General features: G+C 38.7%; 2 protein-coding genes across 2 annotated transcripts; both read right to left on the bottom strand.

Moving 5' to 3' along the window:
* Positions 1-4,864: 4,864 nt before the first annotated feature.
* Positions 4,865-7,164, bottom strand: arl4ca (ADP-ribosylation factor-like 4Ca). The gene has a single exon (XM_055022837.1). It carries the CDS (start codon positions 6,727-6,729, stop codon positions 6,148-6,150), a length of 582 nt encoding a protein of 193 aa, XP_054878812.1. The 5' UTR covers positions 6,730-7,164; the 3' UTR covers positions 4,865-6,147.
* Positions 7,165-11,160: 3,996 nt separating this feature from the next.
* sh3bp4a (SH3-domain binding protein 4a) lies at positions 11,161-26,509 on the bottom strand. Its single transcript, XM_055022800.1, has 5 exons — positions 26,250-26,509; positions 22,064-22,219; positions 19,285-21,632; positions 14,240-14,428; positions 11,161-13,436 (listed from the first exon to the last, which is right to left on the bottom strand). Exons 2-5 carry the CDS (start codon positions 22,182-22,184, stop codon positions 13,212-13,214), a joined length of 2,883 nt encoding a protein of 960 aa, XP_054878775.1. The 5' UTR covers positions 22,185-22,219; positions 26,250-26,509; the 3' UTR covers positions 11,161-13,211.

A 26,509-nucleotide genomic window follows, 5' to 3' on the forward strand; every position in this document is an offset into this window, starting at 1 on the left:
TAGCTAACATAGATACATAGATGTAGCTAACATAGATACATAGATGTAGCTAACATAGATACCTAGATGTAGCTAACATAGATACATAGATGTAGCTAACATAGATACCTAGATGTAGCTAACATAGATACATAGATGTACATAGATACATAGATGTAGCTAACATAGATACCTAGATGTAGCTAACATAGATACATAGATGTAGCTAACATAGATACATAGATGTAGCTAACATAGATACCTAGATGTAGATAACATAGATACATAGATGTAGCTAACATAGATACCTAGATGTAGCAAACATAGATAGATAGATGTAGCTAACATAGATAGATAGATGTAGCTAACATAGATACCTAGATGTAGCTAACATAGATACTAGATGTAGCTAACATAGATACATAGATGTAGCTAACATAGATATAGATGTAGCTAACATAGATACCTAGATGTAGCTAACATAGATACATAGATGTAGCTAACATAGATACCTAGATCTAGCTAACATAGATAGATAGATGTAGCTAACATAGATACTAGATGTAGCTAACATAGATACATAGATGTAGCTAACATAGATACTAGATGTAGATAACATAGATACTAGATGTAGCTACATAGATAGATGTAGCTAACATAGATAGATAGATGTAGCTAACATAGATACCTAGATGTAGCTAACATAGATAGATGTAGCTAATATAGATACATAGATGTAGCTAACATAGATAGATGTAGCTAACATAGATACCTAGATGTAGCTAACATAGATAGATAGATGTAGCTAACATAGATACCTAGATGTAGCTAACATAGATAGATAGATGTAGCTAACATAGATAGATGTAGCTAACATAGATACCTAGATGTAGCTAACATAGATAGATGTAGCTAACATAGATAGATAGATGTAGCTAACATAGATACATAGATGTAGCTAACATAGATACCTAGATGTAGCTAACATAGATAGATAGATGTAGCTAACATAGATAGATGTAGCTAACATAGATACCTAGATGTAGCTAACATAGATAGATAGATGTAGCTAACATAGATACCTAGATGTAGCTAACATAGATACATAGATGTATAACATAGATACCTAGATGTAGCTAACATAGATACATAGATGTAGCTAACATAGATACCTAGATGTAGCTAACATAGATACATAGATGTAGCTAACATAGATACCTAGATGTAGCTAACATAGATACCTAGATGTAGCTAACATAGATACCTAGATGTAGCTAACATAGATACATAGATGTAGCTAACATAGATACCTAGATGTAGCTAACATAGATACATAGATGTAGCTAACATAGATACCTACATGTAGCTAACATAGATACATAGATGTAGCTAACATAGATACCTAGATGTAGCTAACATAGATACTAGATGTAGCTAACATAGATACATAGATGTAGCTAACATAGATACCTAGATGTAGCTAACATAGATACCTAGATGTAGCTAGATGTAGCTAACATAGATACATAGATGTAGCTAACATAGATACCTAGATGTAGGTAACATAGATACCTAGATGTAGCTAACATAGATACCTAGATGTAGTAACATAGATACTAGATGTAGCTAACATAGATACCTAGATGTAGCTAACATAGATACATAGATGTAGCTAACATAGATACCTAGATGTAGTAACATAGATACATAGATGTAGCTAACATAGATACCTAGATGTAGCTAACATAGATACCTAGATGTAGCTAACATAGATACATAGATGTAGCTAACATAGATACATAGATGTAGCTAACATAGATAGATAGATGTAGCTAACATAGATACCTAGATGTAGCTAACATAGATACCTAGATGTAGCTAACATAGATACATAGATGTAGCTAACATAGATACCTAGATGTAGCTAACATAGATACATAGATGTAGCTAACATAGATACCTAGATGTAGCTAACATAGATACCTAGATGTAGCTAACATAGATACATACATGTAGCTAACATAGATACCTAGATGTAGCTAACATAGATACATAGATGTAGCTAACATAGATACCTAGATGTAGCTAACATAGATAGATAGATGTAGCTAACATAGATACATAGATGTAGCTAACATAGATACCTAGATGTAGCTAACATAGATACATAGATGTAGGTAACATAGATACCTAGATGTAGCTAACATAGATACATAGATGTAGCTAACATAGATACCTAGATGTAGCTAACATAGATACCTAGATGTAGCTAACATAGATAGATAGATGTAGCTAACATAGATAGATAGATGTAGCTAACATAGATACATAGATGTAGCTAACATAGATACATAGATGTAGCTAACATAGATACATAGATGTAGCTAACATAGATAGATAGATGTAGCTAACATAGATAGATAGATGTAGCTAACATAGATACATAGATGTAGCTAACATAGATACATAGATGTAGCTAACATAGATACCTAGATGTAGCTAACATAGCTACACAGATGTAGCTATGCAGTTCAATCTGAGTCCAGCAGGGGAAGCCAGTTTAGAATGATGCAGTTCAATCTGAGTCCAGCAGGGGAAGCCAGTTTAGAATGATGCAGTTCAGTCTGAGTCCAGCAGGGGGAGCTGATTTATCATGATGCAATTTAGCTGGACTCTGACTGAACTGCGTCATGTTAAACCAGCTCCCCCTGCTGGACTCTGACTGAACTTTATCGTGTTCGACTTGCTCCCTCTGCTGGACTATGATTTGCCAACAGTTGTTTTCTTTTATAAAGCGACATAAAGTCTGGAGGGTCTTCCAAAGATAACCCTCACCTTGAGTATGGTGTTTTCTCACCATACTCAAGTATGTCACAATCAGTAATAAATTTCATTTTTAAATATAATTTTTGGCTGCAGAGTCTCTCTAATCCATTTTAATTATTGGAGTTTAGTTTGTTGTTTTTTATATATTGGATAATTTTAAATAAAACTTATTTGATCTTTGATAACAATAACAAACAATATTATTATCACTTATTGCAATATTTTCTGGGACAATATGTCATAAAGAGAAATGTGTAATCATGATGATGTAACCATACCACAGAATAAGCAGATTTTTTGTCTTCACTTTTCTAAGCCAGCTGCCTCCCATCATCTGCTCAACAAGCCACTCTCCCCCCTCGTCTTTTACTCCGTAATTCATCTTTTCCTCGAGGGAGTGCGGCTTTCATTCCAGTTCCTTCTGGAAACAGCGTGACGCCGTAACCCACAGCAGAGGCGTCCATATTGGAAACCAGCACCGACTCTCAGCCACATGATGCATCAGCTAAAGACATAAACACAGCTTACATGTTCCAAGTGAGGAAGCTCCCACTTTTCTCTGTCATTTAAAGAGTCAGACTGAATGAAGTGAAGGGAAAACATTTAAATATGATGTATTTTAATACGACACAGACAGGCCAGGAGCTCTGGAAACTCATTTTCCTGCAGCCTGATGTAGTAAAATTGATTTAAAAAGCTTTCTGCCTGAGGAGCTTTCTGCTCCAGAACACCACAGAGAAATGGGCTTTTGTTTCTGAGCCCATTTATTTATTATTTACAGTCCAGTTCTCATGAAAAGCCGAAAGATTTAAGCAGTTTGGATGTAAAAGTTTAGTTTTTTTAAACTCTGTTCTGTATGAAATGTTTGTTTCATCATTATTTCTCTTGATCCAGCAGTAACAAACATATATTTTATGTTTTCTCGGAACAGGAACATCTCCCTGTCTAGACACATGATAAAAGACAATTTCCAACCAGTTTGGAGCTTTTCTGTCTCCCAGTATCTCGCCCAGTAGATTACAGAGGGGAGTCGTGTAATTAAACATGCTAATGACACGCTTCAGGTGCTGCAGCCGTCTGACGCCACGTGTTTCTCTTCTTCTGTTGAAGAAAAAAAATCATCATTTTTGATCAACTTTCAGCTACAGTTTCACAATCCAGCAGATTTTATTCTTCATTCTGACAAAAAAGGTACGTTTATTTGTAATCAACTGTTAAAATATCAGTCAGAATCTGTCCAGAGAAAATGATGAAACTCTGAAGATGGAGAAATGAAGTTAAAGTATTTAAAAAGTGAAAAGCTGTGTAAATAAAAAAAAACAGTAAAAGTAAAGAAAAATAAATAAAACTTCTGTATTATTATAACACTAAATACATCACAACACAATATAAGTGAAGTAATTTAAAAATGATATATACTATCAACATATATAAATAAATCAGAATAAATAAAAATACATTTGATCAAAACTGTATTATCCAACTAGCAAAAATATCAATAATTAAATAATAAACACAAAAGAAAATATGAGTAATCTAAGTAAAGAAAAAAGAACATTTTTAAAACTTGAACTGAACTAATGATACAAAACAAATACAGTGAGATAAAATAATAAACATTTGATTAAAAGCTAGAAAATGACAAGTAAAAAATAGAGCTACACTGCAAGGTTTAGAACTAAATGTGTTCATGTCTTAGAGTGGCCTAGTCAAAGTCCAGGCCAAACCCTGTTGTTTTTCTTGTAATCTAATCCTGAAAGCCATGTATTCTTTTAATTCGATCTGGTTGGTGTCGTAACTTGGAAACTGATCCGACCAGAAAACCCCTGAGGTCCAGTTAAAGCCCGCCAGGCTTATTTCAGGACAACATTGTCAGATGAGTAACTGCAGCACATAAACAACATGTCTGCTCTGCGGTCAGAAACACGACCAGAGTAATTACATGACTGGAGACAGAAAGATAAAACCAGAAAAACCAACGTCTGAGAGCTAAAACCTGGAAAACCTTTTCAATCGATCCGAAAAGCATCGAGATTTTACACAAATGACAAACACAAGCTCATTTATAAAGACTTTAATCCCAAAAATACTTCTTTTTTTACATCTTGGCACATAACACGTTTGGTCTCGCTGTATTTTGGCTTCAACACACAGATACAGGTAAATATTTCTGGAATCAGAGCGGCTGACATGCAGGAGCTGCAGGTGTTCACCAACTGGACCGACATGCTGCGGGTTCGGTCCAGACGAGAAGCTTTGACCCGATTCAGGATGGCAATCAAACGTCCAGTCCGTCTGATGGACAGGATGTGATGTCATCCAGTCCATCTGATGGACAGGATGTGATGTCATCCAGTCCGTCTGATGGACAGGATGTGATGTCGAAGATGCTTCAGGTTCAGCCTGCAGGTTTGCATAACTACAAGTTTATCTAAGGAAGACTGTTTGTGTCCTGAAGTCGCCATTAAATCAGCAACATTTGGTTACAATAAAATATTCTAAACAAATAATAATTACTAAGGATTCGGTGAGATTTAACTAGCAGGAACTATTAGAGATGGAACATTTACTAAAAGGATTTCTGGAAACTATCAAAACCAACAAAGGTTTTAGGGATTTTATCCAATTATGACTGATGAATATTTAGTGCAAATTATTCTGTTAAGCATCCAGTTTGTCTGAATCTTCAAATAAACCAAATGAATCCAGAGAGGAAGAACAAAGGATCCAAACCGTGGATATTTCTGAGTCCATCTATAAATTGATCCATAAATCTGATTTGATGATGAGGTTTTTAGAGCAACATGACAGTGTTAGGGCCAATGTGCATAAAGAAAAATGTTGGAGTAGATTGAGAAAACTCACATTTCTACAGGTCAAAAGATTTGTGAGAAAAAATCTTAGAAATCTGGAGCTTAATCTAATCTAGATATAATCTAAAAGATATTCTAGGTAAAACAAGGACATTTCTACGTTTGAAAAATCAAAAAATCGGTTAGAAAAGAAAAGAAATGGAGATTAATCCAAAAATCGCCAGGAATTTTATAGAGAATTCCTGAAACTAATCTCAGAATTTCTATTTTTTTTTCTTGCTAATTTTTGACTTGTGGATCTCTGAATTTTCCAGGTTTTTCCTGTAAAATTTCTGAAATGAATCTAAAACTGTCAGATTTCTTGTCTTGCAAGTTTTAGACTTTAGTAGCTCAGAATTGTCCACGGATCTCCTCCTGTGTTTCTGTCTCCAGTGGCTCTGATTGTCCTCCGGTCTTCTCTCTGCTACATTCTGACTGAGGGAATTAAATGTTTTCCTTCCACTAAACTTTCCTGGCAGCTCCTCATGCATCACTTCTTCTTCCTCTGTTTCAGAGTCTTCCTCCTCTTCACTATCATCTCATACAGCTTGTCCATGCCCTCGTCCAGCCCCTCTCCGATGATGGCGCAGGCCGGCTGGACGTGGTACGGCGTGGACGGGCTCAGCTCGGACAGGGCCAGCTGCCTCTCGATGTCCCCCACGTCCAGGGCCCGCGGCAGGTCCTGCTTGTTGGCGATGACCAGCAGCGGGGTCCCCTGGTTCTCCTGGAAGCGGGTGATCCGGTGCAGCTCGGCGCGGGCCTCCTCCAGGCGCTCCGCGTCCACGGAGTCCACCACGTACACGATGCCGTCCGTGCAGCGGCTGTAGGGCTTCCACAGGGGCCGCAGCTTCTCCTGGCCCCCCACGTCCCAGAAGTGGCAACTGATGCCCCGGGAGGCGCCCGGGCCGCCCAGCCGGATCCGCTCCGTGTTGAAGCCGATGGTGGGAACCGTGTTGACGAACTCGTTGAATTTGAGCCGGTAGAGGACGGTGGTCTTCCCGGCAGAGTCCAAACCCAGCATGACGATGTGCAGCGACTGGAAGGCTGCCAGACTGGACAGACTGGTCCCCATCTTACCGACTGGGATGGGGGGCAACGCGTGGAGAGGTGGAGGTGGAGGGCGCAGCCCCGGGTTGCAGCCAGAGCAGCCGCAGCATCCCTGGAGCCGCTCCAACCAGCGCACTCACTGCGCACTCACTGCGCGCAGCGCCGCTCCAAATGCGCAAAGTGTCCGATCATCACCACACCGCCGCTTCTCCCTGCTCACCTTCATGCGTGGGAACATAAACACACCCCGCTGATGCTGCGTGGGTCCGCCTCTAATCCGCGTCACGAAACGTCACAACATGTCGCATCCGGTGGGAGTTTCAAAATAAAAGCATTTCCTAACGATTGGGTCATAACTTAAAAGCTCGCATCGGTGGTTCATCTGTAAAACACCGCCTCCTGGTGTCCAATACTAGCAATTACAAGTGCATTGCAAAAACAACTATAAGTGCAAATGTTTAATTTCATACCGCGAAATGAAAGATTTTTATTCATAATCAGTTTGTGTAAATTTTATATATTATTCTGCATCTTATATTTGATTTTGGGAATTTTCTGGTTTTATATTTCGTCTTTTGTACAGAAAATATTGCAATAACTGAAGACAAACAATATTTTTCATGTGACTGAATCAAAGTTTTGCACTTTTCTTTGGTTTTTGAAATAAAAATAGGCTAATAATAAAAAACAAAGTAGAAAAAAAGAGATCAAGACTCCACCAAACAGCATGATTTTCTATTTCAAACATATTCTCAGTTTGCATATTTCACTTATAATTTTATATCTCATTATTATAAATTCGAAAGTCAAAATATCTATCTTCAATCTCATAATGTTGACCTTTAAAATCGAAATTATGAGTTAGAAAATCAAAATGTTTACTTTATTTTGTAATTATTACTTTAAAACTCGTAATTATTACTTTCTGTTGGAGTTCTGCAGCCAAGTCAAATAAAAATATACCTGAAACAATTTATTCTATTCCACATCTTATCGCTTATTGTCCGAATACGGTGAGGACTTACATGCTGTTCTAGCAGAGCGCCACCAGATGGCAGCACTGCAGTCTCTGATTGGTTTCCATCAGTGTTTTCATCTGATGTTGATCTGAGACGGATCCAAAGTTTAAGACAAACTATACACCGACATTTTTATCATTTTGCATTCCTGGAAAATAATCTCAAAAAGTAAAAAACTTTCCTTCAAAATAGGGAAGCCATGAGAACATGACATTTAATCCCAATGTGTTTTGTTGATATGAAATATAATCATCAAGATCTACTATTTCTGAGTCAGATCAGAACTTGTAGTTTGAAGCATATGAGGTATTTAGTGACATTTTTATTGAGTTATCTGCAGTAAATCTAGAAAACAACACATACCTCTCTACGTTTTGTCTCTCTGATGTTCACTGTGATCGACAGAATCTCCTGAATCTCATCATGACGTCTACGAACAGAAAGAAAATCGCTCAGAGCTCCAAATGTGGTGAAAAAATTATATCAGCATCTGTAAATAAACCTTTTACATACTTTGACTTGCCCTCAGCGCATTGAAGCATTTCATCACAAGTAAATCTTAAATACGACACTGGAATCCTCTGACTCCTTCCACTAAATTTTTGTCAGCAGCCTGGGTTACAAAACACATCAGTGATTTATACAATGAGTTTCACTGTTGTAATTGAATTAGCTTTTCCATAATTCTTCCAATTTATTGCCATAATTTGTTCAAGACATCATTGAAAATTGAAATGTATTTTAAACAAATTAAAGTGGATTTAATTTTCACTAAGATACAGCTTGCTGCTATGTTTTCACATTCTCTTGGCCACTTTTGAGCGAATCTCTGCGTCCAGATGCCTGTTGATGCTTATTTTACACATACAAACAATATTAGTCATCACTTTACTGCCATCTAGTGGCCAGAGAACGACCAACACATAGATGAGAATGTAAAGGATTCAAATAAATACTGTGAGAAAAACCTTTTCTAATTCTCTAAATTGTTGAAAATAAATTTAAAACTTATGTTGAAAAGAAAAATGTTTTTGTTTAGCGGTAACCATGGCAACGAGATTCTGACAAAATGCTGAGCTTTTCTGTGTCAAACACATCAAAGAAATAATTAAATTGGATTCAAAATTACCTTATTTATCCCAAAAACAAATGAAATGTTTCGTTATGAATGGTGATGCTGTAGCAGTCAGTATCACAAGAATCTGAAGAGGCCTCTGACTGAAGCCTGTTCTGACATGCTAACAGCTAAATGAGCTAAGTGAGCATCAGTTGTTAGCCAGCTCTGCTAATCCACTTCCTTTGCTTTTGCTTTTCCTCTTTGAATCTCCATCTGGTCTTTCAGTTAGAAAGATGTTGAAGTTGGGGATAAGATGCCCTAATGATGGATTTGTTTTGATATTTTCAGACAATGCAGCTGCAATAAAATCTTTATTTAACGATGTAATTAATCTACTAATGAACTTAGATTGCATTTTTTCACCAGCTCCAGCTTTTTGTTTGATTATCCAATAAAAGGCCTGAAACAAAAAGGCCTTGTTATGCAGAATAAGTGCCTGAGCAACAACAACAACCTGAGTCATCACCGATTGTCCTCCAGCATCGACTCCTCTCCTGATCAATGAAGTAAATTAGAAACACAGACGCTGAATTATTAAGATGACAGCTTGAAAACGATTCAAGCGCCTCCAGAGAGGAACCTCTGAAGAGTCGGGGCTCCAGCAGGAGTTTCATCCGTGGAGGCGGACAGGAAGTGCAGGTGATCGTCTGAAGGTCTGCGGCGCTGCTGGAGGCGCCAGGAGCAGCAGATGAAGGTTTTTCTTTTCTTTTCTCCTTCCAGGACAGAAAAGCTGCAGATGAAACCCGGTGACCTGCTTGTCCCCGAGCTTTTCATCTCAGCACCTGCTCTGCATTTTCAAAAGCTGCTTGAATTAATTAATGGAAGGAGGGAAATAATGTTTCCTCCCTCTGATCTGCACACTCACGTGTTTCTGTTGTATTTTGGTTTTATTGGTACAAACTGTCTGCGCTGCTTCTGCTGGATCATTAATAAAATCCTTATGAATGGAGAAAAGCAGAGAAAAAGATTTAAGATAAAAATGTTTCAGAAAGTTTAACCGTTTGCAGCCTCCAGCTCCATCAGATCGAAATGAAAGCATCTAGTTCAGGTCCGGACTTTGACTAGGCCTTTTTAACAAATGATCTAAACGATCCTTTGTGCCTCTGTGTTTGTTTATCCTAAATAAAAATAAAGCTGTGGGTGTTTTTCTCTTTAAGAGTCTTAGGAAGTTCTGCAGTTTTTGTAACTTGGAAATTGAATAAAAACTAAAATAAAACTCAAATTTTAAATATTGCAGCTGCAAAGGAATTTAAAACGTTTAAAAATTGTTAAAACGTGCATATGGTGTGAATTTAGGACTGATTGTTTTGGAATCATCTTAATGTAGGATGGATGATAAATAAATGTTATAAATTAGCCAATTGTTTTGTTTTTGAAGATTTAATTTTTAGAAAATATTTTTAAGTCACAGCAGGAATAATTGAAAATCAATTAAGATCATGAATCTTTTCTTTGGTTTGGACTAACTTCTGAACTACATTTCCCTGAAATGAGACAAAAGAAAAAAACTTTGAGAAAGATATTCCAAGAACAAATTTAGAAGGATAATCTAAAGAAACGAGTGATTATTTTTGGACTAGCTTATAAAATAAATCCAACAACAAAGTTAAATGCAAGCAGAGTTGTTGTTTAGTTTCAAACTGTCTCCAGGAGACCAGCAGGAATGTGGAGGGTGAGTCATGAGAGGCGAAGGACGGCGGTGAAGGTGGCCCGTCCTCTGAGCCAGAATAATTATCTGCTTTAATTAAGTCCATCAAACTCAGCAAGTGTGTGTGTGGTTGTGTGTGTGTGTATAAAGGAGAGGGGATTGTGCTGAGAAATGAAGGATTCATGAGCTGGAACATCTTCCTCTCTGGTGTTTCTGCTGGTGGGAAGCAGTTTTATGTGCGACGACGTAAAAACCATCTGCATGGCGATGAACCCCGAGAACAACAACCGGTGGAGGATTCGCTCTTATTGTTGCTACTGATTGAAAAAGACACCTGGTGAGCAGAATAACAAACGCTGTTAGTCTGTGAGGAGAGAGAAACATGTTCAGTGATGCGACTCAGAAACACATTTGCTGGTGCAGCACGAAAAGGAAACATCTGAGCTTAAATTTGGACATAAGCTTAGAGGGAAATACTATTTTATAACTTCAAATAAAACCTACAAGCTGCATGTTTTGATCTTGTGAACAAAAGATTAAGAGATTTTGTTGCTTTTTTTTTTGCAGGGATTTGTAAATATTTGCAACTAAATAATCTCTGGGTATTAGTTTTGCAATTGTTTGTCCCACCACAGATATAGTAAGACAGAAAATAAAACCAGAATCCACACACTCGGTACATTCCCACTTTATTGATACTTTCTAAACAGTAATACTGAATTCTGATATGCTACCCATCACAAGTGGTAGATTTTCTCTTATAAATCTGTCAATACTTGCTTGGTTTTCAGTAAAAATATAGAAATTTCTCGCTAATTTTTTCTTTTCATAGTGTAAATATCCCAAACACTGCAGAAGTCACAAGAGAAAAACCAATATAACAAAAATATGAGCAATTAATAAACAATAAGCACAGAAATCAGATGATTATTGTTGCTGAAATTACATTCAGAAACGTATTACAGCAGAACAGGTTTCTATAAATAAAACTGCAACAGAAAACAACAGACTCTCTTTGCTAATATTGGATTTTTTAAAGGCCTACCATTTTGAATGCGGTGACATCTAGTGGCAGAAAAGAAGATTGCTTCAAAGTAAATATCCCTTCAATATTTGAAAATACAAATTCATGTGTGAAATTATTGTGACCCTGATGGATTTAAATATTAATTAATGGAGTATTCGGTATGTAATTGATATTTATTTTTAGGACAAGATGAACGTAAAAATTTACAGTCTTTGCTAAAAATATAATTTTTTTTACCTTAAAATGATAAGAAACTTGAAATTAAAGGTTAAGTAATGATGTACTTGTGTGCTAGCAGACTACCTAGTAAAAAATGGTTAGTTATTCTCAACTAAAACATGATTTAAATGTAAATAATGCTCAAATTGTTGTTTTCTATTTGAAATAAACCAAATTTATAATTAGGCATAATTTGAAAATCAGACACATTCAACCGTTACTGTATAGACTGCTAATGCTAACACTAGCATTAGCTTAAATGTTTATTTTGGGACTCAGTGCAGGAGAATCAATGTGTTGATTTTCAACGATAAATTTATTTATTTTCATGTCAAAATTCTACATTACATATTCTGAGAAGCAGCTGCATTTGCAAATATTCATTGCTAGCTGACGTGCTAGCTAATTGTGCATTATCATTTTCATAAAAAGTGGGTTAAGACAAATATCATCATAATAAACATGATCATGATTACCATTAGTTTCAATTGGTTGGAATTTCAATACAACTAAAATTCAGATCAATTTTAGTTGGACTGAATTGTAGGATATCTCCCATTATTTTCAAAAATTGATTCAATAGCATCAAGAGGCAGAACATCTTTAACAATATGGACAGCTAGTGCTAACTGTAGCGTTAGCATTACTCAACATTATTATAATAAACATTATCAACAATGTCATTGTTTTTATCTTCAAATATAAACTCATGTTTTTCTGTCATGTATATATTGAGACATTTTGAATAGTATATACTGTATTCCCAATGAATTCATGATAGCTTACAAGCTAACACTCTTAGGTAAGCTAGTGCTAGCTACGAGTGTTTAAACTGATTTCCCACTAAAAGGTATTTTTTGTTTATATTACACTTCAGTTTTACTTTGAAAATGACGTATATTCATTAACAAAGTTAATCTCTTATTGTACTGATTGTAATTGCTAACGGCTAATGCTAACAATAATGTTAGCTTTACTGTTTGGCAATTTAGTTTCTAAAAAATTGAATCTTAATGTTTGAATTTATAAAACTGAAATATATAAATATGTTTTACTCAAGGGCTTAAGTTTTGTTTTTATAGAAGATAATTTTTGTGTTTAGAATCAACAAACCTGCCCAAGTACATAAACAGCTCGCATTGTTGTTTATTTACTGTGATATGAGAGGTTTTTTTATATTCCCCTGAGGGTAAAGAAAGGAAAAACCTAAAAACAAGCAACAATTAACAGACAGACAGTGACAGGAGCAGTTTACAATATAAAAAAAGACGCAAACAAGTCAAAGGACACAGTAGAAAGAAGTAGAAAAGCAAAAAAACAAACAAGCAGGGCTCTCAATGAAAGTTTCCACATATTCTGATAATCCGATGCAGGATAAAGCCTTGAGATTCGGCCATGTTCTAGTTTTAAAAATGGGTTTGAATTAGTCCCACCATGCGCTGGAGCGTTTAAATGTTTATCAAGAGGGACAGAAAGCTCAAACAGCAAAGTCCCCATAGCCGGTGGGGCAGAAAGCGGCACTGCGGAGGGTATCGAGACAGTTTACGAGGATCAGCGCCCCTGTCAGGTGTTTCCACCTCTTAGTGATGGGGTTCCTCATTTTGTCCAGGCCGTGGTGGAGTTCCTGGATCACGTCCCGGTAGCTGTCCCCAACGTGGGCGGCCCAAGTCAACAGGAAATCATACGCTGGTTTCCACATGGACTGAAGGGTCAGACAAAGAAACGGGATGATTTCAGGGGCAAAAGACCAGGGAGTGGGGTTTGACACAAACGAGGGCTTTTTTATTGGACTCCTATTTGACTGGCACCCGATGTGGACAATAGGATGGACAGAACATTTATAAGATCTCCACTCAATGGAAACACTTTCTGCAGCCTTTGGGGTGATAATTATGTTTTTGGTGGTGAAACAAATGTGAGATCAACTGAAATGTTTTTGATTTCCAGTAAAAATTCAAGTTTCATATCCATAATATACAAGTTTTACGCCAATGGATTTTAGTCAAGCGCATAGCTTCACCAAATTAAATATTATTTGTATTGATAGGACTCAAATTGTTTAATTGAGTTAATTACAGCTTCTGCAATTAAGCTGTATTTTATTTTATTGACAAAATAAGCAACATTAGCATTAGCTGCTACATGTGTAGCATTGAGATGCTATTTTAGGCCAGAATAGCTTCACTGATAGCACAATTTGAACACAACAATAATGCAATCAGATTGTTTTTAGAAGCAGAAATTAAATCCCAGTGGGCCGAGAGAAGTGATTTGATTTTTAGCGGATGTAGCTTGTGCGTCAGATTTGAGGGCGTACCACAAACAAACAAACACAAAAGTTCCAGATGGTTAAAAATATAGTTAATTGGCCTAAATGCATTAAGATCTATACAATGAATCAAAATGTATGCATACACACTTATTCCTTTCTCTTGTTTTAGTAGAAGGTTATTATAAATTACAGCTAGCTGCTCTGTTTTTCCATGCGAACTGATGTGTCCTCACCTCGTTGTCCAGGACGCCGTTCTTGTCGCGGTGCGGAGCCTCGTAAGCCTCCATCTGCTGCCTGGAAACTCGGGCTAGCTTCTCGGCCAGCTCCCTCCACCTGGACGCCACCTCCACCGCTGTGGTCAGCAAGACAAAGTCCAGCACCAGCTTCGCCACCAAACCCTGGCAGTCCATCTTCAGCAACGCCTGATCAGTGAAAGACGGACAATCTCAGCATTCATTCACAACTTGAAGACGATGATCCAGATGCTCCGTTTCTGGTGAATGACGGATGAACAAAAGCAACTCTTGGGATTGGATTTGGTTTTCCAGGGAAGAGCATATCTGGATTATCTTGCAAAGTGTACATTTACCCTAAGCTGGGTTTAGATGTGCTGTGAAACATGACCACATGAACGGTTAGGGGGCCTCTCGTCATGAGGAGAAATTTAAGCCTTGACATGCAACAGATCCCTGGAAAACCAATCAGAGGAGTCAAGCAAACGCCACAAACACCAGCAGGAGGATGATCCTCAGAAATAAATAGCTGGGCTCATAAAATCGTTATAAAAAGTTTTCCAGATTGAGTATTTTGGCTGAATTTTTGATTATCCTTTGATTTCCGTTAAACCTTTCAAACAAAACAGAGGAATCTGCCATGTTTGCTGTTTTTCATTTATTGATTTCCTTTTAAAACAGACACTAGCATGACAATGGGTTTATTAAATGAATGAATGAATGAATAGTTGGAAAGTCTCAATAATGTTTCCTCTTTACTCATCCAGACTTTAGAAACTCTTCTGGTGTCAGACGATGAAGGAATTCTTCTTCTGCTTCGTTAAAATAATTTCCCTGAATATCGGTTCCCCAGATTGTGTCCAGGTCAGGCTGTAATCCCCGTCTGATGAGCTCTGCGTCTCTTTAGACCACCTGCGGTTCTTCTGCTCTAAATATAAACTCTTTGAAGACCAAGTTGATCAAAAACATGCCGACTGCTAATGAACATGAGGCGTTCAGATGGAAATCTGGAGCTGGTTCCTGCTAGAAAAGCATTCAGGAGGAATTTACATCAAACATGGCGTCTGGTTTCGTCTATTTCTCACATTTTGTCAATTGTAATGAATCAATTCGCCAATTTAAACTGTTTCTATGCTGATGTGGGCCAATCAAACCCATAGTATGACTCTTCCACCACTGTGCAAGACAACTGCAAAGACTTTTTGCATCTTTATATATCAGAGTCCAGATAAAGCAAGTTTTCCTGACCAATATTGAGTCAATTTCTTATTTTTTCTCCAATTTTCATCAACCTAGGATTATAAATTAGCCAGTTTCTTTGCAAATTAAACATATTTTGAGTTGCTTGCAGCAGTAGCTGCTTCTATAGATGTAATGGAGACATTTTTATTAAGGTGAGTCGCAGATGTTTGTTTCAGAGATAAAGGTATGTTTTTAAATAAAAAATTACATCATTCAGAGACATTTTTGATAATTCATGACTTTCTGAGTTTTCTCTTTCATAAAACCACAAAAGATGTTGATAGATTTCACAAATACAATATTTAAGGATGAATAATAGGAGGTAGAGGTTTGCAGCTGGGTTTGAAAACCTATGAAGTGGATTCAGAGGCAGCAGCGCCGCAGAACATCCCTTCATCTGTTTCCAGCCTGGTTTGGTCTCCTGCTTATTAAACAACAACACGGTTGGGGTCTATAAATAGACAACGCTCCGCTGCACCAGGGAATACAGCATCGGTACGAGAAAACGCAGGAAGTCCCTGCAGCAGACGGACAGACGGCGCCGACAGCTGTCAGGAAAATAAGACTCCTCGACGCAATGATGGACGACGCTGACAGGTAGAGACGAGGAAGACGAGGAGGAAGACCTGCCAAATTAAAATAATTTGTATTCATCGTTGCCTTGATATATTTTAATATGTGATGTAAAAAAACAGGCTGATGATTTATTAGTATTATATTTCGCCAACCCCAACTATTTAGGTATTAATAGTTAAAGCTGCTGTATTTCTGGGTTTTCATCATTTACATAAACATTTTTAATGTAAAATTAAAAAATTAAATAATCTAATTCATCAAAAAGTACTTTAAAAGTTCAGGAGATTTCGAGCTTCATCACCGCTGCAATAAATATGAATTAACTGATGAACTTTCCTTTATTTCTTTTAATTCATTAATTTATTTGACGTTTAAGCTTTAAAGGTTTACCTTGACATGTTTTATAAATGTATTTTAAGAATAAAAAGTAATTTTCTTTGTTCAGGCTGGATTATTGATTTTATTTGTGGAATAAAACTATAAAAATATAAATAAAATCTGGATCTCTAACAACCACAAACATTGTGCAACACTTTGGAAAATTAAATATTAGGCACAAATAAAGCTACTATTAATTTATTATTTACTATTTTATTATATATTTTTCAATAGAAATTTAAATGGAAATAAAGTTCCAATGTAATAATATTAAAATTGTGATTTTTAATTTTATTTTAAATATACAAAAACTATTATAAACAAAAATAAATGTAACTAATAAAGCGACAAAGTTAAAAACAAGTATATTAAATGTGATGAAAGAATCAGAAAGGCTTTTCCAAAGACATTAGCCGGCACATTTCACAGCCATTTTTTCAGGATTTTTGATGTTTTATTTGGCTTGTGAAGCATGAACTTAAATAGGAATTAAACATTTCATTCTGACGTTTGTTTTTAAGTCATAACTGGACCAGAACCGGTTCTGGTTTGAGACGAAGACGAGCTGAGATGAGTGAAGGGCTGGTCTGTCAGCGATGATCTATTATTAACAGCTCTTTCTCCGGCTCACAAACACTAGCTTTCTTATTCTGCCCTTTTGTAACCCGACACGCCGAGATGAAAGGAGCTGCCGGGCGGTGTCGGATGACCCACCGGGCCTCCGGGTCCGTCCTGATCAATGCCTGCTCAGATTTCACACAGAGCACCTGTTGGCTTCGGGAAACATCTCCCGCTTTCAGCTGCGGCTTCCAGCAGAGCAAATATAGAGGAAACCCTAAAGAAACTCTGGCTAGATAAACAGAATCACTGTTACACTGATTTATGTTAAGAAATATTGATAGAACAAAATATTCCAAGTTTTTATTTCTTGTAATTTTCATGACTCTGGTTCAGAAAATTTGCGTTTTAATTCAAAATTAACTACAAACACAGACTTGTGCATCTAAGCATATTCAGAGAAAGTTTAGTGGAAGGAAGAAGTCTAGTAGGAAAAGATAGGAACAGGGATAACTGCCGTTTTGAGAGGACTGTCAAGCAGGATCTAGTCAGGAAGGAGTCAGAATACTGAGAGCCACAATAGAGGATACAAATGTTGCATTCCTAATGACAAACCACTTTCTGAACCAGAACCAGTCTGTTGCTCAGAGGTCCAAAGTAATCTTTTAAAATGAAAGTATAGAGAATGAAGATCACTGAGAGAGCTTCACTGGGGCAAAATGAGGCCCAACCAAGGATTTAGAGCAGAGAAATGAATATTAAGAAAAATATTTATATCGATTTGATATAATATTCTAGTTTTCAGAGTTGCACATTAATTTTTGTTCTTTGAAATGAAATGATCAATAACAGAAACAACTCTGAGTCTAACTGAAGTGAATGAATGAAGTATATTCAATTAGCCTGACAACAATGGATCTCACCCTTCTCATTACAGAGGTGACATCTAGTTAAGACATCAAGAGGCATCATCAATCATAAGCCTCCGTTGTTTTTTAATTAGCATAGAGAAACTGCGTTTAATGAAGCCAGGCTCTTCAGATTGTATCTTTAGAAAATAGAGCGATTTATCGGGCGCAGAGTTCCTCCTTTGTTCCTTACAAACAGATTATTGTGGATTTGGCGTTTCGCTGCAGGTCTTTTCCGGATCCAGGAAAAAAAAAACAGGTCATCAGGAAGCAATAGGATTTTAAATGTGCAGCTTTTCACCATCAGGAATGTCTGATTGAGTAACAATTACATAAGATTTCCTCCATTCCTTTAAGAAAAAGGTTTATTTCAATCGATGCAGAGCGGCTGACTCGGCCGTCTTTCTGCAGCCTCATGATGACAGTCCACCTCTCCTCAGGGAAAACATTGCATAAGACTTGTTGAAGCAGGAGCGTTTAGATGAGACTAGACATGAAGTCAGTCAAATCCACCCAGTCTTTAAAGAAAATGCTCAATAAGAGGAGCAGTCCAACTAACAACACATCTTTAAGAAATGTATGAGTTATTCTGGTGCTCTAGTGCTCAGGCCACTCAGCAGGTTCAAATCCGAGTCCAGACTTCTCTTTTGTTCTTGTTGCAGAGGTCCAACATGTGGAAAACACAACCAATCTGAAGAAAATTCCCTTTAAAAGGGATGTTTAATAAAGAAATGTTGGTCAATACAATCATAAGGAACGCCACTGACTTCAACTGTTAAAAATCTGCTTTCAGGTATCAGTAGAAAGTTTGGTGGAAGGAAAAACCTATTAAGAAGCTATGTAGAGATTCTTTGTATAGATTTCTGTATTGAAGCATATGAGTGGAAGGTTTAATGGAAGAAAAACTGGAAAGATGGTTCCAGATGGGGGAAATGTGGGACAACACATCATAGAGAACTGATAAGAAGCTGGTAAAAAACCACGAGCCATTTCACCTGCTAGTGCCAGAGTTGTGCGTTTGTTTTGGTTTGTATTTACCCAGAATGCCCTGCACCATTGTGCACTTTCTGCTTTTGGCGCAGAGTTCAATGAACCATTCACACCTCTCCAAACAAATTGAACTTTGTAAACAAACAGTTTGATAAAAGCGGACTAAACATGGCTGATGTCTCTAGGATTGTTTATTCTCTTTTTTGGGGGGTAAAAATCTATTTTATTGTCTTTGGAAACTGTCATGCTCCTTTAGGTTTTATGTCGGTTAACTCAAAAATTGTTCAAATAATTGACAAAATAATCCCAAAGACCAAAAAAGAAAGATGTTCCAGCCATTCAAAGATAATTACTTCTGATTTGACGCAAAATATGCACAAAAAGAAGTCTTACCATCATAAGCTCCCGTTGGAAGGACTTCCTCTCCTTGTTCTCCATGTTGGTACACTCTTCCTTTAGCTTCTCCAGAACCGACGCCACTCTCTCCGGCTCATTGTCCAGTTCTGTCCGACAAAAATAATTCAGGGGCAGGTTCCCGTATCCAAGTGCATCTGCAAATGCCCTCCAGCTGCCCACGTTCTCCATCAGGACCGTCCTCACAGTTGCGTAGATGTAGGTGAGGAACTTGCAAGGCTTCAGGATCTGATCCAGCAACATTGTGGTGGTGAGGTCTGGCCCACACCAGTAAATGGGCTTGACTTTACCAAGAACTAGAACGTTCTTAGCATGAACCAGCCCCAGCTTTCCCTGGTAGTATCCGATATACCACTCCTTGGTTCGAAGCTGCCCTCGTAGCTTGATTTTCTCCTCGCTGAGTAAGGCCATAACGTCCCCCTTCTTGTACTCCAGCAGGTACATGTTCTTATGCTGCCTGATCACCGTTTTAATCAGCTTACCAAACTTCAGGTTGGTAACACACCGATCCTGAAACTTTGGGTGTTTTGAGGTGACAGCCAGAGGCGACAGTACGATCTTATCAACCTCTCTCTTTTTCAGGAATCTCCGCTGGCCAGTGATCTTTGCTCCAGTTTTTGGTGGCGGCTGTGGCGTCTGGACACAGAATTGGGTCAAGATGCAGTCTAAAGCATCCTTAACCTGGACCCTGAGAGTAAAGTCTGAGATACTGCTGGGGTTGTGCGATGTGATCATGAAGAGGAGCCTGCTAACTTTCCCGAGCTTCACCTGAAACCCCCGTATCATCCCGGTTCCTTCACTCGCCTTCACCTGGTAGTTGGACATGTTGGAATAGAGTCCAATCTGCAGGTCCTGAGGGAATGGCAACACAAACTGATGCTTCCCCCACAGCTGCAGCGCTACAGGTGGAGTAGAGGCCGCTTGCCATGTTACATCATTCACCAACAAGGTTTTGGGGGCACAATCATGCCCAAACATAGCCACAACTGTCTTGAACGAGGGATGGATGTGTTTGGGTCCGTAAACACCCAGACTGACTTTCCTCTGCACATGGTCCCAGACTGTTGTGTTGTGTCCGACGTAGTGTGCCTGAACAACAATCGCTACATACATGCAAGGCTCCAGACTTTCCAGCTGTACCTGAACTGTGTCTTTGAAGATGTAGGCATTGGGTATCGGGGTGTAAGGTCCTTCCTTGCAGTCACTGCGCACACAAAGCACATCGGCAGCATGACAACTCTCCTTCTTCAAAGCCACTGCCACTTTTATCTCTAGTGTTAGGAACGACTTTGTCTCCATGTTGCTGAGCTTGATTTCCACCACTGGGCTTACCGTGGTGCAGCGGTTGTTGTTCAGCTCCAGAGGGGGGTCCAGTAAAGCCTTCATGGAAATTTGCTGGTAGTCTCCATGACCGACGTGACCCTCAGGGATGTGTACGCTGATGTGTGTGTCAGGAAGCTGAACAACTCCTCCGTTACAGTCCAGCCGGCAGACAATATTAGTTTCCACCGGTTGGGTCTGACCCCATCCGGGACTCTGGCCCAAAGAGTCCAGGTCATGGCAAGACCGAGCCAATTTTCTGTGGTTCAACCAGGCAGTCCTGAAATCCTCTCTGCTCTGAAACTGCTCCGGTAAAGGAGCCGTCAGGCCCGTAAAGAACCCAGACGAAGGTAAAGTTGGATTCGACTGCGCCTGTAAGACAGAGAGTTCTGACAGACTGTGGGAACGTTTGCTTTTAAAATAGGGGTTTTCACTCTGGAAGTTGGATGTAACCTCTTGATTTGGACTGGTTGAGTTGAGGCTATTAATATGGCAGCTGCTGAACCCGTTGCTCATGATTGAACAACTGTTGGAACAAGACGATGGAGATGCCAGAGACTCCAAGTAGATAAGATCCGCTGAGTTCCTCCCGCTTACGTCTTTGGAGTTTTGATTTAACGGACAGATGAAAGGATTCACAGAAAACGGGGTGTTGTTGTAAATGGTGGAGGGCTTCAGGCTCATCCCCATCCACTCCCCAAGACCTCCAAACTCCTTCCCACCGTCATCATACCCTTCCCCGAGGCTGTCAATCATCCCACTGTCGCTTAGTGAAGAGTTCCTGAAATTGACTGGCTGGACGTAGGCGGCTGGGATGTATCCCATCTCCGTGTTGTTGTGGGCGTACCACCATTCCCCGCCTGATGTGTCCAGAACATAGAGGCGATCCCCTTTGGAGAACTTCAGGGTGGTGAAGCTGCTGGGGCAATAATCCTTGATAGCAACCACCTCCTGAGCAGCTCCGAGGGAGTCTTGACTGTCAAGCTTTAAGGCACTGGGAGAAGGCACTGAAAAGAAAGGAGAGGACAGAGTTTTTCATCTGGATGGTTGGATGGTTTTCTATGTGCTCCAGTGTTTTTCTCCAGTAATTAGTGGGTTATTTACGGCGCTGCAGTCAGAATCGAACAGTAACAATGAAACAGCTACGCTAATCATATCGGGGTAATCTGGGTCACACTTGGGTAATTGGCTCAATTTACATACAGATAATTTGGACAATCAAAACCAACAAATAAAGCAACTATTACATCACTTCCTGTCATCTGTTCCAGATCATTCTTTTCCAGCTTCCAGATACAGAATAAAGTCTGAAGATAGTTTTTTCTGTACTCTTATTTTCTTTTTCTTTCGCAGAACCTTATAACCCTGAACTCCACTTCCAGACGTTTCACGTAATAAATTCAAAGTGTAATTGAGTTTGAAGTGCAATGAGACTGACCTTTAACATCACTGAGACTGGTCCCGGCCGGCCCCTCGTCCAGCTCGATGAGCGTCCCCTCAGACTTACAGCGAGGGAGGATGTGATTGTTGTTCACTCGAATGATTCGATGGGCAGCCATGGCCGCTGCTTATGGAGTCATCGGCAGCTGGTGGCCTGAACGGCACAGACAGACAGACAGACAGACAGACAGAAGGGGCTTCAACATGGACGACTGGAAGCTCGCATGTTCACCCGAGCAAATCTGAAACAGCTTCCAAACACTGCTGCTAATTTTCTAGATCAGCAATGGAGCTAAAGGTCAAAACTGCAGTGCTGGAAAATAAGGCTGGCAGAGAAATGAGATTTTTCTGAATCAATGAAAAGAGCAGCAGAGCTGAAGCAAAGAGGAGATTTATATGGTGGAGTCTGCAATCATTTGAGCTAAAACAGTGCAGTTAATTTCAACTGAATGGTCTGATCTCCATCAAAACAATGCCTAGAATGAATTCAAAATATCTCAAATTCATTGATTTGTTCAGGTATCAAAATAAAGCTTGTAATCTTGAGATCTAAAAATAAGTCAACTGTGTAAACAAAATCATTTTTGCATTAACAATACATTTTATGGACGTGAATATCTGATCAACAGCAATTTTATTTTTTACAGAATTTGAACCAGGTGAAGCTAAAACTATCATTTCTGGGTAAAATCTATACATTTATACACTTTTTCATTGACTACTGCGGTGAATATGTTTGTTTATCTCAGTTAACAATTAATCAATTGTTAAATCAGCTAAAGATTATTTAAATAATTGATTAATCATTTTAGATGTAAAACTGTGACGTTTGAAACTAACTGTTAAAATGACCTGTGATAGAGCGTTATCTAAACTTTTGTAAGTTTAACCACTCTTAGTTTAGATTATTTAACAACCACGGCTGCATTAAACTCGTCAAGGCCTCAGCAGAGACGGCTTTAATCTCATTAGTAACGCAGCAAGAAATTGTTTGAATTCAAAACTTCCCAAGTGCCTTCATTACCCCTGCAGGGCGCGGCGAGCGTAAACAGTGGGGACAGTTGTGTATTTGCACATTAATGACACCATTTTAATTTGATCCAAGCAACACAGGCTGCAGGAGCTGATTATCGTCATTAAAGACGTAATGTGGTGGAAAGGAGGGAGTTTCATTCCCACGCAGGTGTTTGTTTTCATAAATTTATAGTTAATATTCAGAGCAGCAAGCAGAGTTATAAACTTTAGGTAAAGTCTGCTGTGAACCTCCAGGTGAAAAGTGTCAGGACTTCACTTAGATCTCATTATTTTATGCAATGAATTTATGAAGGGAGCCATTAAAATGAGCAGACATCTGACTGCAGCTCCAGGCTTTAAAGGGGTTTAAGAGTCAGGCTTCAATGCTCTTATGAAAGCTCTTTACATTAAAGCCCAAATGTTTTACCAAAGGGACAGAATGACACGCCATTTAAAACCTTTATTTGAATGAAGATGTGTGTAAAGCGTTGGACAGAAGAGGGAAGCATGAATCTGATTAAGTGCAAAGTGAGTCCAAACGGTTTCAGTCGATGAGCTGATAGATTTCAGACTGGAGACGGTTTAAATATTCATGGCCGACTATTTTCAGGACTTTATCAGGTCAGACCGTCATGGAGGGAAACCGGGATGACAATCGCCATAGCAACATACTCCAAGTCCTCGTGATTGGGTGATTGAATGGATGGATGTTTGGATGGACAGCTGACTATTTAAATCTGCCTCTAAATCCAGCGCAGCCGGATTGAAACCAGACCGGTCTGATCTGATCTGGACTGAACCAGAACCGGCTTTCTGTCTCCATCTGGGCCTTTAAACAAACATCCAGCAGCGTGAAGCTCCAGAACCTCTGGGCGCCTCGTCCTGCAGCCGTCGATAAAACGCCTCCTTCAGGACAGGAAGTGAGCAACATTGATCTCTGATCAATAAACTCATATTGACGCAATCAAAGATAAACACCGGAACTGGAATCTGCTGTTTGACGGGTCGAATCACTGGAACGATAAAGTCCCTGAAAAAAGCTGAAAGTTTATTTTTTAATCTGAGGAAGCCCAGAGAGAAACAGCAGCATAGACACATTTTCCTTTTGTTTTACATCAGCAGAGAAATTTCCACTACAGAGGGAAAAAATGCGCTTTGTAGCAAACCGCCGGGAGAGCTGCTGGGTCTGACTGTGAAAAACACAAACAGGGGATTGGGCTCACATCCGAGTCAGTGTGTTAGGAACCCATTTTCCGTCAGGCTGAGAGATCCGAGGAGCGGTGAGCATGTCGGAGAGTTTAATTAACCACGAGTCGGCTGGTCCTAATCCCTGAGTGACTGTTATTACAATGACTGTTTCTAGGAGCCAGAAGCTGCAGGAAGAAGACGCAGCAGCAGATATGGCCGTCTTTAGGCAATGTCTTCAATTCATTTCAGTCTGGAGCTGAACTGAAGCGTACCAGATCCAGTTCAGAAAAATCTAACACTGAGATGATCTGAACCCTTCAAATTGCTTTGACTTTCCTCCATTTAGATGTGCTTAGGCGTGTAGTTTATGGCAGTTATATTGATTTTCAAGTTAGAAGTTGAGAAAGATGTAACACACCCCTGTTCAGTCCGCTTTAGTCAAATTCCAGACGTTTTTTCTACGAAGTCTGGTTCATTTGTGGAGATGTGAACATGTAAAAACTCTAATGCAGACCAAAATAGCAAACTCTGGTACGCCTATTGTGGTCTCAGTTTGGTTGAAGTGAACTCTGGTGTGGTATACGACCCGGAAACGGCGCCAAGAGCAGGAATTCTGGGTAAATACAGCCAAACAAAATGCATTAGCTGAAATACTTAAAAGAACATGCAGATTGGAAGCTAAAGTAGCTAGCTACAACGCTTCTTGACACGCTATTGGCTGGTATTTGCAAAGCAGCCAATCCAGAAGCACCATTTATTTTCTTCGTTGCTCATTGGCTGAATCCCAAAGAACGGAAATAAGGAACACCGGAAATGCAAACTTCTCCTATAATGTGGTTTCTACTGTGAACATTAATACATTTTAAAATATATTTATGTGTGTGAACTATTAAAATACTCAGTTATCAATATTTTTAGAGGGTGTCTCAAATATTCTATATATTAACAGTTGATCAAATACGAAAATCATCTCTTGGTTTAAGAACTATTTCATTATTTTAAAACAGAAACTGTTTCAAAGAAAAATGCTCCAGTACTTAGATAGACTACTGTCTACTGCAAGAGCAACAAAGCGATAATAAACTTTCAGTTTGCAGAAACACCACCACCTCTGTTACAGCTGCTGCTTTCTGTCATTTCATGGTCAAAAATACCCTCTTGTCTTCAAAAGTGGTCAGATATCACAGCACATATTCTTTAAGTTATATTGAGTGAAATCAGATTAGATCATAATATAATTTCCTGCTTGCATTTGTTTTGTATTTTTCCACATAAACTGATCATTTTCACCTGGAAATGTTGCTGCACCACCCTCGAGAAAAAATGAAGAACCAGAGAAGGGAAACAGACAAGGAAAATGAATCACAGACAAGTTTGAGGATAAAATGAAGGCGATAGAGGAAGAGCTGTCTGCAGGATTTAGGAGGAAGAATGAGTCCTTGAGTTGAAGAGGAAGAAGAACAGAAGAATGATGGTGAAGAAAAAGCACAAATGCTTCTTCTTAAAGCTTGTGGCAGAGACACAGAGGATTTTCAGCTTATCAGATGACCTTATTGGCACAACTGAGAAGGCTCTGAACTCTTCATACACTCTATGATGCTGTTTTTAATACAATCAGTTTTCCTGCACCTACTGAGTAATTTCTGTCACAATTAAACAAAATGGCAAATGTTTCAATGTAATGTAAATATTTGAAATATCAGGCAGGTTTTACCAAAAGAAATATTTATCTACATTACAGAAACACAAATATCGAGATAAAAAATGAGAGGCACTATATTTACTGTAATTACTATGAAACAGCAGTTCACAAAGTAGATATATCTGTTTATATACAGCAACAGAAATATATTTATATGGTAGGTACAGCCGAATTCATCCACACAAACTTTAGTATTAAAAACATAACAGACAGAGGCAGAAGAAGCTTCTCTGAAAAGGAAAAGAAGTAAAATGTAAATTTTGTGTTAATTTGAACTGACCTCTGGCTCGCTGGAAGCGCTCCCAGCACAAAGTGTCGGGACCTGAAGGAGAAGAAGATTGCTACTCTTCTGCCTCTCTTTTGACGTTTCTTCTCGACTCATTTGTCTCCGGAAAGAAAAATAAAGCAAATTTGAAATTAAAGTGACAAACAGCGCATCTCATTTGGAGTCGGCGAAGTTTTTAGCGGTGAAAACTGAGCAGACGAGCCATTTCTAGCGGTTACAGCTCCGGTGTAACGGAAAACTGAACGACACGCTCC

This window comes from Poeciliopsis prolifica, unplaced genomic scaffold (assembly GCF_027474105.1).
Source record: "Poeciliopsis prolifica strain line A6 unplaced genomic scaffold, Auburn_PproV2 SCAFFOLD091, whole genome shotgun sequence".
NCBI lineage: Eukaryota > Metazoa > Chordata > Actinopteri > Cyprinodontiformes > Poeciliidae > Poeciliopsis > Poeciliopsis prolifica.

Coding starts and splice junctions, on each gene's coding strand:
- sh3bp4a (XM_055022800.1), bottom strand. CDS start 22,184: ATGGCTGCCCATCGAATCATTCGAGTGAACAACAATCACATCCTCCCT. Junction 21,633..22,063: donor CAGTCTCAGTGATGTTAAAG/GTCAGTCTCATT, acceptor CTTTCTTTTCAG/TGCCTTCTCCCAGTGCCTTA. Junction 13,437..14,239: donor ACGGCGTCCTGGACAACGAG/GTGAGGACACAT, acceptor CTGACCCTTCAG/TCCATGTGGAAACCAGCGTA.
- arl4ca (XM_055022837.1), bottom strand. CDS start 6,729: ATGGGGACCAGTCTGTCCAGTCTGGCAGCCTTCCAGTCGCTGCACATC.